Source organism: Jaculus jaculus, chromosome 7 (assembly GCF_020740685.1).
Source record: "Jaculus jaculus isolate mJacJac1 chromosome 7, mJacJac1.mat.Y.cur, whole genome shotgun sequence".
In the NCBI taxonomy this organism is placed as follows: Eukaryota; Metazoa; Chordata; class Mammalia; order Rodentia; family Dipodidae; genus Jaculus; species Jaculus jaculus.
In genome coordinates, this window is record NC_059108.1 from 65,865,554 (window position 1) to 65,882,290 (window position 16,737).

Genomic DNA, 16,737 nt, shown 5'->3' on the forward strand with positions numbered 1-16,737 from the left:
TGTTCAGGTCCAGCCTTCCCAGCCCAACTCATTTGGGACAGGGCTTCTGTCAGTCTTGCTCTGCTGCTATTATTCTTTTTTAAAATTTTATTGGTTTGTTTTTCGAGGTAGGGTCTTACTCTAGCCCAGGATAACCTGGAACTCACTCTGTCATCTCACACTGTCCTTGAACTCATGGTGATCCTCCTGCCTTCCAAGTGCTGAGATCAAAGGTGTGCGCAACCATGCACAACTGCAATTCTTTCTGTCCATAGCCCATTTTTTAATTGGCTTGTTTGATTTCTTATTAACTTTTTGAGTTCTTTCTATATCCTAGATATTAATCCTCTATCAGATATATACCTGACAAAGATTTTTTCCCATTCTCTAGGTTGCCTCTTTGCTTTATTCACTGTGTCCTTTGCAGTACAAAAGCTTTGTAATTTCATGAGGTCCCAGTGGTTAATCTGTGGTTTAATTGCCTGAGCAATTGGGGATTTATTCAGAAAGTCTTTGCCAACACCAATATGTTGAAGGGTTTCCCCTATTTTTTCCTCTAGCAGTTTCAGAGTTTCAGGTCTGATGTTAAGGTCTTTAGTCCATTTGGATTTAATTCTTATGCATGGTGAGAGAGAAGAATCTATTTTCATCCTTCTACAGATACATATCCAGTTTTCCCAGCACCATTTGCTGAAGTCTGTCTTTTCTCCAATGAGTAATTTTGGCATTTTTATTGAATATCAGGTGGCTATAGCTACCTGGACTTATGTCTGGGTCCTCTATTCTGTTCCATTAATCTACAGATCTGCTTTTGTGCTAGTACCATGCAGTTTTTGTTAGTATGGCTCTGTAGTATAGGTTAAAATCAGGGATGGTGATACCTCCTGACTTATTTGTGTTGCTCAGTATTATTTTAGATATTTGAGGGTTTTGTGATTTCCATGAAGAATGCTTTGGAATTTTGATGGGGATTGCATTAAATAAGTAGATTGCTTTTGGTAAGATTGCCATTTTCACCATATTGATTCTTCCGATCCAGGAACAAGGGATGTTTTTCCATTTCCTATTGTCTTCTGCAATTTCTCGTTTGAGTGTTTTATAGTTTTCAGTGTAGAAATCCTTTACTTCCTTGGTTAGGTTTATTCCAAGGTACTTTATTTTCTTTGATGCAATTGTGAATGGGAGTGATTCTCTGATTTCATCCTCTGTATGTTTGTTGTTAGCATATAGGAATGCTACTGATTTCTGTGTATTTATTTTGTAACCTGCTACATGGCTGAAGGTGTTTATCAGCTCTAACAGTTTGCTTTAGGGTCCTTTATATATAGAATCATGTCATCTGCAAATAATGATAACTTGATTTCTTCCTTTCCAATTTGTATCCCTTTTATGTGTGTCTCTTGCCTTATTGCTATGGCTAAGACTTCCAGTACTCTATTAAGTAAAAATGGCGACATTGGACACCCTGGTCTTGTTCCTGATTTTAGTTAAAAAGCTTCCAGTTTTTCCCCATTTAGTAATTTGTTGGCTGTAGGCTTGTCATAAACAGCCTATATTATATTGAGATATGATCCTTTTATTCTCAGTCTCTGTAGGACTTTTATCATGAAGGGATGTTGGATTTTGTCAAATGTTTTCTCTGTGTCTAAAGAGATGATCATATGATTTTTGTCCTTCAGTTCATTTATATAATGTATTACATTTATCAAATTATGTATGTTGAACCATCCCTGCATCTCTGGGATAAAGCCTACTTGGTCAGGGTGAATGATCTTTCTGATATATTCTTGTATGTTGTTTGCCAATATTTTGTTGAGAATTTTTGCATCTATTTTCATGAGGAAGATTGGTCTATAATTTTCCTTTTTTGTTCTTTCTTTGCCTGGTTTTGGTATCAGGGTGATTCTGGATTCATAGAAGGAGTTTGGTAGGATTCCTTCTTTTTCTATTTTATGGAAAAGCTTAAGAAACAATGGTGTTAGTTCTTTACTGAAGGTCTGGAAAAATTCAGCAGTAAATCCATCTGGGCCTGGGCTTTTTTAGTTGGGAGATTTTTGATAACTGTTTGGATCTCAATGCTTGCTATAGGTCTATTTAAGTTATTAATCTCATTTTGATTTCATTTGGGTAGGTCATATAAATCAAGGAAAGCATCCATTTCTTTCAGATTTTCATACTTTGTGGAGTATATGCTTTTATAGTATGTCTCTATGATTTTTTGAATTTCTCTGGCATCTGTTGTGATGTTACGTTTTTCATCTCTAATTTTATTAATTTGTATCTTTTCTCTCTTTGTTTTGGTCAGATTTGCTTGGTGTATCAATCTTGTTTATCCTTTCAAAGAACCAACTCTTTGTTTCATTGATTCTTTGGATTTTTTTTTTTGTTTCTATTTCATTAATTTCTGCCCTAATCTTTATTATTTCGTCCTGTCTACTGATTTTTGGTTTACCTTGTTCTTCTTTTTCCAAGGCTTTAAGGTGAAGCCTTAGGTCATTTACTTACAACCTTTCTAATTTTTAAAAAAATTTTTTTTGTTCATTTATTTATTTATTTATTTGAAAGTGACAGAGAGAGAGGGAAAGAAAGAGACAGATAGAGAGAGAATGGGCGCGCCAGGGCTTTCAGCCACTGCAAACGAACTCCAGACGCGTGCGCCCCCTTGTGCATCTGGCTAACATCGGTCCTGGGGAATCGAGCCTTGAACCAGGGTCCTTAGGCTTCACAGGCAAGCGCTTAACCGCTAAGCCATCTCTCCAGCCCCTTTCTAATTTCTTAATATAGGCACTTAAAGCTATAAATTTACCTCTTAGGACTGCCTTCATTGTGTCTCAGAGATTTTGGTATGTTGTCTTCTCATTATCGTTTGACTCTATGAAGTTTTTGATTTACTTCTTGACTTCTTCATTGACCCATTCATCATTTAGTAGTGTGTTGTTTAATTTCCATGATTTTGTGTATGCTGTACAGCCTTTCTTGCTATTGATTTGTAGTTTGTTTGCATTGTGGTCAGATAGAATGCAAGGAATTATTTCACTTTTCCTGTATTTGTTAAGATTTGCTTTGTGTCCTAATATATGGTCTATTTTAGAGAATGTTCCATGTGCTGCTGAAAAGAATATATATTCTGCAGCCTTTGGATGAAATGTTAGATGTATGAAATGTAGATATCTGTTAGGTCCATTCCTTCTATGACCTCATTTAGTCTCGATGCCTCTCTGTTTAGTTTTTCCTGGGATGACCTGTCAATTGATGAGAGTGGGATATTGAAATCCCTCACTGCCACTGTGTTTGGTGTTATTTGTGACCTTAGTTCTAATAGCATTTTTTTGATGAAGTTTGGAGCCCCCATGTTAGGTGCATATATGTTTAGGATTGTAATGTTCTCCTATTGGAGGGTGCTTTTAATCAATATATAGTGACCTTCCATATGTTTCTTAACTAATGTTGTACTGAAGTGTACCTTGTCAGATATTAGGATAGCAACCCCTCCTTCTTTTCTAGTTCCATTTGCTTGAAACACCATTTTCCAACCTTTCACCCTAAAATACTGTCCATCCTTTGTAGAAATGTGGGTTTCTTAGAGGCAACAAATTGAAGGATCCTGCTTTTTAACCCAGTCTGCTACCTATGCTTTTTGGTTGGGGCTTTGAAACCACTGATATTAAGAGATAATATTTAAAGCTGTGTATTCATTTTTGCCATTTTTTGTAGTTCTTCCAGTTTTACCTTTGCTCTCTTGTGTTAACTAGTATTTGAATATTGTTTGTTTTTTCCTGGTTCCTTATATGTGTGCTTTTCTTTTTCTTTAGCATTGAGGATTCTTTCAAGTATTTTCTGTCGAGCTGGTTTTGTCTTCAAATACTCCTTTAACCTGCTTTTGTCATGAAATGTCCTCATTTCTCTGTCTATTTGAATGGATAGTTTTGCAGGATAAAGTAACCTTGGTTGACAGTTGTTATCTTTTAGGACTTGGAATACATCACTCTAAGCCCTTCTGGCTTTTAAAGTTTGTATTGAGTAATCTGCTGTAATCCTGATAGGCTTGCCTTTGTAGGTAACTTGATTTTTCTCTGTGACTTCTTTCAATATTTTTTCTTTGGGTTGTGTGTTTGGTAGTTTGATTATAATATGGCAAGGAGAGGTTGTTTCCAGGTTTTGTCTAGCTGGTTTTCTAAAGGATTCCTGTATCTGCATTGGCACCTCTTTCTCAATTTGGGGGAGGTTTTCTTCTGTGATTTTGTTGAAGATACCTACTATGTCTTTGGAGTGAAATTCTTCTCCTTCTACTATGCCCTGAATTCTTATGTTTGATCTTTTCATAGTGTCTGGAATGTCTTGAAATTCCCACTCATACTTTTCTATTAGTTTGTCTTTTTCTTTGTTGGACTTACTAGATCTGCCACCAGGTCTTCTAGCCTAGATATTCTGTCCTCTTTTTATCCATTTACTGGTGAGATTTTCTACAGAAGTTTTTATTTCATTCACTGTGTTCTTCATTGCTAGTAATTCTGACTGTTTTTTCTTTATTATTTCTATTTCCTTTATTTATGTCTAGTAATGAATGACCTCTTTCATTAAATTGGTATTCTATGTTTTCTTTAATTCCTTTGATTTCCTCTTTGATTTCTTCTTTGACATCTTTGAAGATATTTATAATCATTCTTCTGAAATCTTAGGCATTTCCTCTAACTCATTCTTACTGGAGGTCATTTCTGATGTATTAATTCTTTTTGGTGGATTTATATTGTCTTGATTTTTGGTGTTTCTTGTGTTATAATGCATATATTTTTGCATCCTCAATTATTTAATGAATGGATTTTCTACTTAGCTGGGTATTATTAGATGTATCAGATAGTCTGATGTTATTTAACTTCAGGGTAGGAGCTTAAGTCATTTGGTGTGGCTCTCAAGACTCTGAGAGTATTTATCCATTAGTATGTATTATGACAACCAGATCCTCTAACTGTCCCTTGTTGTATGTGGTACTCCACCCACACCCTTAAATCCTGACAACAAGGAGGTTAAGATTTGTGATCTGTTGAGGGTTCCAAGTCAGCTTGTGACCAGGTGAGACCCTTCCCTTGTGTAATCCCAGTTACCTTTGCTCCTGCTTGGGTCCTGCTGTCGGTTCATGTTGGCATGGCCTGGTCCCTGGACCGCCACTCTGTTCACTGGAGCTGGGCACTGGTAGTGGGATAGGGAGGCTGCCGATGCTGCTCTACACGCAGTTCCACTTGTTCTACCTTGTGATCTGCTACTCCGTTGTTCACTGCTGCTCTCCCTTCACATTTCTAGAGTTTGCAGAGAGCTCCAATGTGAGTGGAAGTTCTCCTCACCTGGCTTTACCTGTGGCTCAAGCTGAGCCTGGCAGCTTTCTAGTGCCCCGCCGCCACTGTCATGATTGGCGGACCACTGGAGCTGCTTCTGCCAGCCTGTGAGGGCTCTAGATTTCTCCTACTTCTTAGCTGCTGTTTCAATTTCCTATACACCTCACTTTTTAGTAAAAGTGTGTATTTTGCTGAGGTTTTTTTTTTTTTTTTTTTTTTTTTGGCTTTTTCCCCCTTAGGTTGCTTTGGCATGGTGCCTACGCCACCATCTTAACTGGAAGTCCTGGTCTATTTGTTATTGGTATGTAGGACAGCTACTGATTACTGTATGCTTTATTTTGTAACCTAATTGCTTTGCCAAAAGTGTTTGTCAACTCCAACAGTTTTCTGATAGTATTTCTAGGGTTTCTTATATGTCATGTCTTCAAATAAAGATAGTTTAACTTCTGGCTGGAGAGATGGCTCAGTGGTTAATGTACTTGCTTATAAAGCCTAATGACCCAGGTTTGATTCCCCAGAACCCACATGAAGCCAGATGCACAAGGTGGTGTTTGCATCTGGAATTCATTTGCAGTGCTGGAGGCCCTGGCACACCCATTCTCATTTTCTCTATCTGTCTCTTTTCTATCTCTCTCTGCTTGCAAATAAAAACAAAAAAGATATTTTGGCTTCTTTCCTGCTTGCATCCCTTTTGTGTCCCTTATCTTACTGCTGTAGTTAATACTCCAGTATTGTAGTACTGTATTGTATATTGAATAAGATTAAGAAAATGGATACCCTTGTGTTGTTACCCCTGATTTTAATGAAAATGCTTAGAGGGTTTGTTTCCTCATTTAGTATAGTGTTGGCTATAGGTTTGTCATGTATAGCCTTTAATGTGGTAAGATATGTTACTTCTGTTCCAAGTTTCTTTAGTACTTTTATCATTAAGGGGTGTTGGAGTTTGTCAAATTCCTTTCCACATCTGTTGAAATGATCATGTCATTTTTTGGCCTTGAGTTCACTTATATGTTGTATTACATTTGTTGTTTTTCATAAGTTGAATCATCTCAACACCTCTGGAATAAAACTCACTTGAGGGCTGGAGAGATGGCTTAGCGGTTAAGCGCTTGCCTGTGAAGCCTAAGGACCCCGGTTCGAGGCTCGGTTCCCCAGGTCCCACGTTAGCCAGATGCACAAGGGGGTGCACGTGTCTGGAGTTCGTTTGCAGTGGCTGGAAGCCCTGGCGCGCCCATTCTCTCTCTCTCCTTCTATCTGTCTTTCTCTCTGTGTCTGTCGCTCTCAAATAAATAAATAAATAAATAAATTAAAAAAAAAAAACTCACTTGAGGTAGGTCATATAAATCAAGGAAATCATCCATTTCTTTCATACTTAGTGGAGTATATCCTTTTATAGTATGTCCCTGTAATTTTTTGAATTTCTCTGGTATCTGTTGTGATATTGCCTTTTTCATCTCTAATTTTATTAATTTGTGTCTCTTCTCTCTTTCTTTTGGTCAGATTTGCTAAGTGTGTATCACTCTTGTTTATCCTTTCAAAGAACCAACTCTTTGTTTCATTGATTCTTTGGATTTTTTTTTTAGTTTCTATTTCATTAATTTCTGCCCTAATCTTTATTATTTCTTCCGGTCTACTGATTTTTGGTTTACCTTGTTCTTCTTTTTCCAAGGCTTGAAGGTGAAGCATTAGGTCATTTACTTGCAACCTTTCTAATTTCTTAATATAGGCACTTAAAGCTATAAATTTACCTCTTAGGACTGCCTTCATTGTGTCCCAGAGATTTTGGTATGTTGTCTTCTCATTATCGTTTGACTCTATTAATTTTTTGATTTCCTTCTTGACTTCTTCATTGACCCATTCATCATTTAGTAGTGTATTGTTTAGTTTCCATGGTTTTATGTATGCTCTATAGCTTTTCTTGCTATTGATTTGTAGTTTGATTGCATTGTGGTCAGATAGAATGCAAGGAATTATTTCACTTTTCCTGTATTTGTTAAGATTTGCTTTGTGTCCTAATATATGGTCTATTTTAGAGAATGTTCCATGTGCTGCTGAAAATAATGTATATTCTGCAGCCTTTGGATGAAATGTTAGATATATGAAATGTAGATACCTATTAGGTCCATTCCTTCTATGACCTCATTTAGTCTAGATGCCTCTCTGTTTAGTTTTTCCCGTGACGACCTGTCACTTGATGAGAGTGGGATATTGAAGTCCCCCACTACCACTGTGTTTGTTGTTATCTGTGACCTTAGTTCTAATAGCACTTGTTTGACTAATTTGGGAACCCTCTTGTTAGGTGCATATATGTTTAGGATTGTAATGTCTTCCTGTTGGAGTGTGCCCTTAATCAATATATAGTGACCTTCCTTATGTTTCTTAACTAATGTTGGACTGAAGTCTACCTTGTCAGGTATTAGGATAGCAACCCCTCCTTCTTTTCTAGACCCATTTGCCTGAAACACCATTTTCCAACCTTTCACCCTAAGATATTGTCCATCCTTTGTAAAAAGGTGAGTTTCTTGGAGGCAACAAATTGTAGGATCCTTCTTTTTAACCCAGTCTGCAAACCTATGTCTCTTGTTTGGGGCATTGAGGCCGTTGATATTAAGAGAGATTATTGAAAGGTGTGTATTTATGTTTGTCATTAATTGTAGTTCTTCCAGTTCTACCTTTCTTGTGTTAACTAGTATTTGAGTATTGTTTGTTTTTTCAAGGTTCCTTATTTGTGTGCTTTTCCTTCTCTTTGGCATGGAGGATTCTTTCAAGTATTTTCTGTAGAGCTGGGTTTGTCTTCAAATACTCCTTTAGCCTGCTTTGTTGTGGAATGTCCTTATCTCTCCATCTATTTGAAATGATAGCTTTGCAGGATAAAGTAACCTTGGTTGACAGTTGCTATCTTTCAGAACCTGGAATACATCACTCTAAGCCCTTCTGGCTTTGAAAGTTTATGTTGAGTAATATGCTGTATTCCTGATGGGCTTGCCTTTGTAGGTAACTTGATTTTTCTCTCTGATTCCTTTCAGTATTTTTTCTTTGGTTTGTATGTTTGGTAGTTTGATTATAATATGTCGAGGAGAGGTTGTTTCCAGGTTTTGTCTGGCCTGTGTTCTAAAGGCTTCCTGTATCTGCATTGGCACCTCTTTCACAATAGTTTTCTTCTATGATTTTGTTGAAGATGCCTACTATGCCTTTGGAGTGAAATTCTTTTCCTTCTACTATGCCCTGAATTCTTATGTTTGATCTTTTCATAGAGTCCCAAATATCTTGAAATTCCCATTCATACTTTTCTATTAGCTTGTCTTTCTCTTCGTTGGACTGTATTAGATCTGCCTCCAGGTCTTCTAGCTTAGATATTCTGTCCTCTCCTTCATCCATTCTACTGGTGAGATTTTCTACAGAGTTTTTTATTTCATTCACTGTGTTCTTCATTGCTAGTAATTCTGACTGTTTTTTTCTTTATTTATGTCTATTTCCTTATTTATGTCTTGTATTGACTTCTTTATTTGATTAAATTGGTGTCCTGTGTCTTCTTTGATTCCTTTGATTTCCTCTTTGATTCCTTTGATTTCTTCTTTGACTTCTTTGAACATATTTACAATCATTCTTTTGAAATTTTCTCAGGCATCTCCTCTAACTCATTCTCACTGGAGGTCATTTCTGATGCATTAATACTTTTTGCTGGATTTATATTGTCTTTATTTTTAATGTTTCTTGTGTTATAATGTATATATTTTGCATATTGGATTAAGTTAATGCTTGGATTTTCTAGCTAGCCGGGTATTCTTAGCTGTATCAATCGATCTGATGTTTTATGTATGTATCTTCAGGGTAAGAGCTTAAGGTGTTAGGTGTGGCTCTTAAGACTCTCAGCGTATCTACAGGGGTTGGGTTTGCCTGCTATGGGAGTATTCAAGTAGGCTGAGTGGAACAAAATACAGTTAGAATCTAAAATTTTACTAAGCAATGTACACATTCAATGAAAAACAATACCGAATATTTATGCAAGAGTAGATATTATAACAACCAGATCCTCTATCAACAGAGGTTATGATTTCTGGTGTTTTGAAGGATCCAAGTCAGCTTGTGACCAAGTGAGACCCTTCCCTGCTGCAATCCCAGTGACCTTTTTGGATGATTTTGGTCTCAGTTATGCTGCACTCTGCTTGTGTCCCTCTTTGGTGCTCTCTGGGCTCAAGTAGGCTGCTGGATCGCTGGACCGCTGTTCTGTTTTCTGGAGTTGGCCACTGGCTTTTCCTGTGGGGCAAGCCAAGCCTGGCAGCTGTGGCCCCACAGACCTGGCAGTGCTGCTGCTGGAGCTGTGGCTGCTGGTGGTACTGGAGCCGGAGTTGGAGCTGCTGCTGCTGCTGCTGGAACTACTGCTGCTGGAGCCGGTGCTGCCAATGCCGGAGCCAGAGCCGCTGCTGCTGCTGCCGGAGCAGTCGCTGCCGGAGCTGGAGCCAGAGCAGCCACTGCCAGAGCCACTTTGGCCTGCCTGTGTGGTCTCTGGATCTCTCCTACTTCTCTGTTGCCGTTTTAACTTTTTATACACCTCACTTTTTAGTAGAAGTGTGTATTTTGCTGGGTATTTGGCTTTTCCTCCCCTAGGCTGCTTTGGTGTGGTTCCTAAGCCTCCATCTTAACCAGATGTAATAAATACTTTTTTAAAACAAAGTTATGTCCGTTTGATTTTCTTTTCTTTTTGCACTGGTGCCCTTTTCGTCTCTAATTTTATTAATTTTGGCTGCTTTTCTTCTCCTTATGGGGGAAGATGACTCACTGGTGAAAGGTGCTTGTTTGCAAAACTTTTTTGCCCAGGTTCAGTTCCTCTTTCACCAACGTAATGGGCATTCATTTTCATAGGCCCAGGACCCTGGAGCCAGTGCACACACAGACACGAAGCATGCACATAAATGAATAAATAGAAATATTAAAAAATAAAATATGGAGGGCTGGACAGAACCTAAGTGGTTAAAGGGGCTTGCTTGCAAAGTCTCATGGCCTAGGTTCTATTCTCCAGTACTTTCTTAAAACCAGATGCACAAAGAGATGCATGTTTCTGTTTATTTACAGTGGCAGGAGGCCCTGGTGCATCTAGTCTGTCCTCTTTCTCTCAAATAAGTATATATTTTTTAATTTATGAGAGAGGGAGAATGGGCACTCCAGGGCCATCAGCCACTGCAAATGAACTTTAGGCACATATGCTACCTTGTGCATCTGGCTTATGTGGGTCCTAGGAATTGAACCCAGGTCCTTTGGCTTTGCAGGCAAGCACTTTAACTGCTAATCTGTATCTCCAGCCCTCAAATAAATAAATATTTTTGGTTTTGTTTTGTTTTTTAGTATTTTCTTGGTCATTATTTATTTATTTATTTGAGAGCGACAGACAGAGAGAAAGACAGAGGAAGAGGGAGAGAATGGGCGCGCCAGGGCTTCCAGCCCCTGCAAACGAACTCCAGACACGTGCGCCCCCTTGTGCATCTGGCTAACGTGGGACCTGGGGAACCGAGCCTCGAACCGGGGTCCTTAGGCTTCACAGGCAAGCGCTTAACCGCTAAGCCATCTCTCCAGCCCAAAATAAATATTTTTAAAATGTGTGTTCATATTTTTGTAGTGTGGAGACATTGAGTCAGGGTCTCATTCTAGCCCACACTGGCCTAGAACTTACTCTGTAATACAGGCTGGCCTCCAACTCATGGTGATTCTCCTACCTCCGCCTCATGAGTGCTACTGGAATTAAAGATATATGGCCACATTCTTTTTCATTTATGAGAGACCAAAAGAGGCAGATAGAGAATGAGCATACCAGGGCCTCCTGCTACTAAATGAACTCCAGACACATGCACCACTTAGTGCATTTGGCTGTATGTGGTACTGGAGAATGGAACCCAGGCCATCAGGCTTTGCAAGCAAATACCTTTAACTGCTGAGCCATCTCTCCAGCCCCTCTTTTTCTTTTTTTTCGTGTAAGAATTTGTATTAAGGAGCTAGGGAGGTGGCTCAGTGATTAAAGGCACTTACTTGCAAAGGTTGGTGGCCTGGGTCCCATTCCCCAGCTGTCCATGTAATGCCAGATGGACCTTTTTTTTTCAGTGGAAAGAGACATACGCACAAATTGATTTTTTTAAAAACTTTAAAACTTAGACTACATATTGACAATAATGTGTAAGTGCTATATAAGTTGCTTTCAATGAAAGAATTTAAGGTCATTGAGTTACTATACATAAGGTTCAGGTGTATATTTTGTACAGCTTCTTTGCATATGCCATTAGCAGTTTTTTCTTATCTTTAAGTCATATTTAAGATTTTGAAACACTTGTGGTTGTTCCCACTGACTGACTTGTCTTTGCAGTGAAAAGGATGGTAGCCAGTATGTTGAAGTAGAGCACATTTTGAGTTGCAAGTCAATCCCTCCATATTTTTCTCAGCATATTCCCTGGGCACTCATCTATTTACTTACTTATTTATTTACATGTATGTAAGTCTATATGTGTATGTATGGGCACACTAGAGCCTTTACCAACTGCAAATGAACACCAGATGCTCTCATGAAGCATTTTTTTTTGCATCTGGCATACATGGATGGCTTGGGAATTGAACCTGGACCTGCAAGCAAATGCCTTTAACCACTGAGCCATTTTCCCAGGCCATTAAGTTGAAGATAATTTCTGGACTTGAGTATGTTTTATTTATCTGAAATTGTGAGAAAGGGTAAGTCTAATTTGAAAACTACACTAATTTTGTACAATATTGTTATGAAAATTTATATGAAATAATTCCCTTACTTGGTTATTGTTAGTGAAAACATGTTGATATGGTAAGATAATATTGCAGAAAACCTTATTCATGAATGGCATACTATATAAAGTTGCCTTCTTTTTCTCATATAATGGATAAATTTTAAACTGAAAATGGAAATCAAATTGTTTCCTTCCCTGAAAGAAGGGAAGTGCCTGGATGCTTAGCACCTTCTGCTGGTTTGCATATGAGGGAGCCTTTGAATCTTTGAAGAAATTAGGTAACTTTAGCCTTATCTACTATGTTGCTGTTAAGTTCATCTGTTTTGTGGGCACTTAGTATTAAGTTTTGTTGCTGGCTTACTCAGAGGGTCAGTTACTAGTCTCACCATTTAGGTAATTTTTGGCAGTTTTGCTGTTAGTCATATTTAATAGTCTTGATATCCTGTGCATTTTCAAACAGTTAAGAAGTATATATACAAGTTTTCTTTGCCAGTTTCTGATAAAATTTCTGAATATTTCACTTTATGGAATGCAGAGTCTGTCTGCAGCTTCATTGCAACAACCTACTCAACATGTGGCTAAGAATACTTCCATGAGCCCTCGACAGCGCCGGGCCCAGCAGCAAAGTCAAAGAAGGTTGTCTACTTCCCCTGAAGTAATCCAGGGTCAGCAGCCAAGAGACAACCATATGGATCATGGAGGGTCAGCTGTTCTGATTGTCATCCTGACTCTGGCATTGGCAGCTCTTATATTCCGGCGAATATATCTGGCAAATGAGTACATATTTGACTTTGAGTTGTAATGCTGTTTTGTGACTTAAGAGCTATGACTCAATTGCTTCATTAAACATTCTGCATTGGATATAATCTGAGAATTGTTTACAAAAAGATTATTTTGTATTTACCCTAAATTCCTTTTTGGAGCCTTATAAATTCAATGTAAAAATAGCTAGACATTCAGACTATGCCCCCCAGTTTTTCCTGCTTAGATTAAGGGACTAGGAGTAAAAGTTCCCAGTCATATTGGTTGATCTACTTCACAGACAAGTAACTTAATTTTGTTTCTTATGTCTCAATTGCTTTTGTGTAAATTCACAATATTTTTCTGTATAGTCCTTTGAAACTTTCAGATAAAAGGTGGTGTTTTTTTTTCTTCCCATGAATATCACTAGTTACTCTATTATTTATTGAGTAATCTGTTCCTACAATTTATATAGAATTACATGGGGACAGAAGAGTTGAAAAGGGAAAGCAGAACTGCTCAAGGCACATAAAGTGTTATTAAGAGATACCCTGGGATTGTCTATTCTGTGACCGTGTTTGTGTTCTAAACTTCCTTTAGTGAGAACAGTTCTATTTTAGTCAAGAATTATGAAGATCTTTGTTATAATTTTTGGTTTTGAGTATTACTTGAGAAGAAAATAGTTAGTAACCACTTTGATATGCTGTTGCCATCCCTCTCCTTTCTAGTATGCACTCAAGTTTAAAAAGAAAGAAAAAAAGTCTCTATTGAGCCGGGTGTGGTGGTGAACACCTTTAATCCCAGCACTCAGGAGGCAGAGGTAGGAGGATCGCTGTGAGTTCAAGGCCACCCTGAGATTACATAGTGAATTCCAGGTCAGCCTGGGCTAGAGTGAGACTCTACCTCTGGGGGGGGGGGGAAGGGGGGGAAGGTCTCCATCAACCTTTGTCTTATGGTCCAAGCAAAGAATTTTTTTTTCTTCCTGAAGTTAACTGGGGCATTATTAAGTTTGAATGTTTGCTTTGCTTTGAATCCTATATTGATGGAAATTTATTGTTGCCTAGAACTGTAACTATCATAGATTGCAATTGTAGGAATACATACACTATTTCAATATTTCACATGCCATTTTAGTTAAAAAGAAAAAAACCCTCTATGGATATATGGATGGAAATTTGTTGTTGCCTAGAACTGTAATTATCATATATTGCAATTATAGGAATACATATAATATTTCAATATTTTACATACCATTTTATTAAAAAGAAAAAAAAATCCTCAGGATTCAAGTGACAGTGATAGAGGACAGGGGAAAAACTTTATTTAGAATTGTTCTTTAATCAAAGCCCAAAAAACATTTTTAGTGAAAAAAAAGTTGATATATCCGTTATTGTTAGCCCCATAGATGCTAATACATAATTTTATCATCACAACATCATCACAATATGAGACCATATCATCATGGAAGGAATTGCCTTCAGCATTTTTTCCTCATCAACGATAAGGGCATTCTTGAAGTTCTGAAATGATTTAATGTGGAAACACATGGAATGCCCAGCTTTTAAACATACTATGTTCTAAAGGTATATTTATAAGCTTTTTCTAGACCAGTGCCCAGAAGTTAGCTTATGTGTATTTTAAATAGTTTGGAGACTATTTTAAAGGACTTATGTGGTTTTTTTTTTTTTTTAACTGAATGAAATTATAGGCAAGGTAAAAAACAATTTATGTCTGAGGAGATAGCTCAGTAGTTAAAGGCTCTCACTTGCAAAGTCTGCCACATAAAACTGGATGCAAAGTGGCACATACATCTATGACAATAGGGAGCAGAACCAGGAGAAGCCAAAGCTTACCACCAGCCAGCTAGTATGACATTTGTTTGCAGTCTAGCAGTTCGTTTGCAGCAGCAAGTATCAAAGGTGAAGGTGAAGCACAGAGCTGTCCTGATCTCCACATACGCATGGTATGCATGCCTAACTAACACACATATGCCTACTAACACACACAATAAATAAAATTTTTAAATTTTTTACCAAATTTATTAAATTATTTTAAGTTAAGTTTAATCTTTATTCCTTTTATGTAATTTTAGATCTCTTGCCATCAGGCATAATTTTTGTTTCCATTTGATAGCCAGTTTTTGGTATGTCTATATCTAAAATAAAAACATTGTATACTATTATGTAATTATTAAATTTGCATTTTAAAGTTACTTACAGATTGTTTTTGTTATATCTGTAGTTTAAGTTGGTGAAGTCTAAAAAGCCCAAGGACTTTATAAAGATTTTGTATCAGGAAGATTATAGGTTACCATTTTATAACTATTGCTATGAAGAAATATATTATGAAGTATTACATATAAGAAATACTGGGTCTGTGGTCTCCTTTTAAGAAGTTACTAACCCAACCCAGGTAGCCTATACCACTAGGAGAGAAATCCTCCTCACCCTATGCTAAGATTGATCACACATTAGAAAAGTCTTCCATCTATTTTTCTGTCAGTCAGACCTGAGCCCACCTCTGTATCTCTGTTTTTTCTGTGTTTTTGAGTTTTGGTTTTGGTTTTTCGAGGTAGAGTCTCACTCTAGCTCAGGCTGACCTGGAATTAACAATGTAGTCTCAGGGTAGCCTTGAACTCACCTCCTACCTCTGCTTCCTAAGTGTTAGTACTAAAGTCATGTGCCATCACACCTGGCTACCTCTGGATCTCTGTGGTTTTGCTTGTACTTTTAAAACAAGCACTGTGCAGATGCTTCTTTAGTCTGATTTGCTTCTCTTCCCTCACCTGTCAGCTCCTTGTTTGTGATTTTTTTTTACATGTGATATTCCTAAAAGGGGCAGGTTTTGTTCCTTTACTCTTGTATGTTTTCTTTTTTTTTTTTTTCAAGGTAGGGTCTCACTATGGCTCAGGCTGACCTGGAATTCACTATGTAGTCTCAGGGTGGCCTCGAACTCACGGCGATCCTCCTACCTCTGCCTCCCAAGTGCTGGGATTAAAGATGTGTGCCACCACGCCCGGCTTCTTGTATGTTTTCTTAAAATCCTTAACCACACGGTGAAGTTGATGAATTAATTAAAGGGTTCTCAGAAAACTACTGTGTTTAAAGCCTTACTTTAACACTCTTACCCCCCACCACCCAAGGTAGGGTCTCACTCTGGCCCAGGCTGACCTGGAATTCACTGTGTAATCTCAGACTGGCCTTGAACTCACGGTGATCCACCTACCTCTGCCTCCTGGGTGCTGGGATTTAAGGCACCACTATGCCCAGCAAACCTCCTAATTCTAGCATAAGATCAAAACTACATGCAGGACTGGAGAGATGGCTTAGCGGTTAAACGCTTGCCTGTGAAGCCTATGGACCCCAGTTCGAGGCTCGGTTCCCCAGGTCCCACGTTAGCCAGATGCACAAGGGGGCGCACGCATCTGGAGTTCGTTTGCAGAGGCTGGAAGCCCTGGCGTGCCCACTCTCTCTCTCCATCTGTCCTTCTCTCTGTGTCTGTCACTCTCAAATAAATAAATAAAAATTAAAAAAAAAAAAACTACATGCAGACTGGTCAGTAAAATCTTAGGACTCCTATTTCCCTGGTTCTCAGATTTAGGAACTCAGTGACTCTTTGACCAACATAACCCATGGGGACATATCACAGAAGTTAAAATAGTATGCTTGAAAAAAATGTTACACTTGTAGTGGTTTAATCAGCGAACCTTTCAAATTTTATGTGAGGCTTCCATGTAACGATGGACATTGTCATGCTGCTTACTGTTTTATTTTACTGAAATAAGTGAATTTCATCAAGAATCTCCACTACATTTAAAAAAAAAATCTTTAAAAATTATTGTTTTGTCAAAGGGGAAAGTGGGGGGGGAGAGAATTACCATGGGATTTTTTTTATAATTATGGAAAATGTTAATAAAAACTTTGAAAAAATTTATTGTTTGAAGCACA

At 37.9% G+C, this 16,737-nt stretch overlaps 1 protein-coding gene across 1 annotated transcript in view; it reads left to right on the forward strand.

Annotated features, from left to right (window-relative positions):
- Positions 1-12,920, forward strand: part of Ube2j1 (ubiquitin conjugating enzyme E2 J1) — an 87,738-nt gene extending 74,818 nt beyond the window's left edge. The window contains exon 10 of the mRNA XM_045155553.1: positions 12,585-12,920. Within this exon, the coding sequence (XP_045011488.1) occupies positions 12,585-12,851 (267 nt within the window). The 3' untranslated portion in view covers positions 12,852-12,920. The remainder of the gene's footprint in view (positions 1-12,584) is intronic.
- Positions 12,921-16,737: the final 3,817 nt, after the last annotated feature.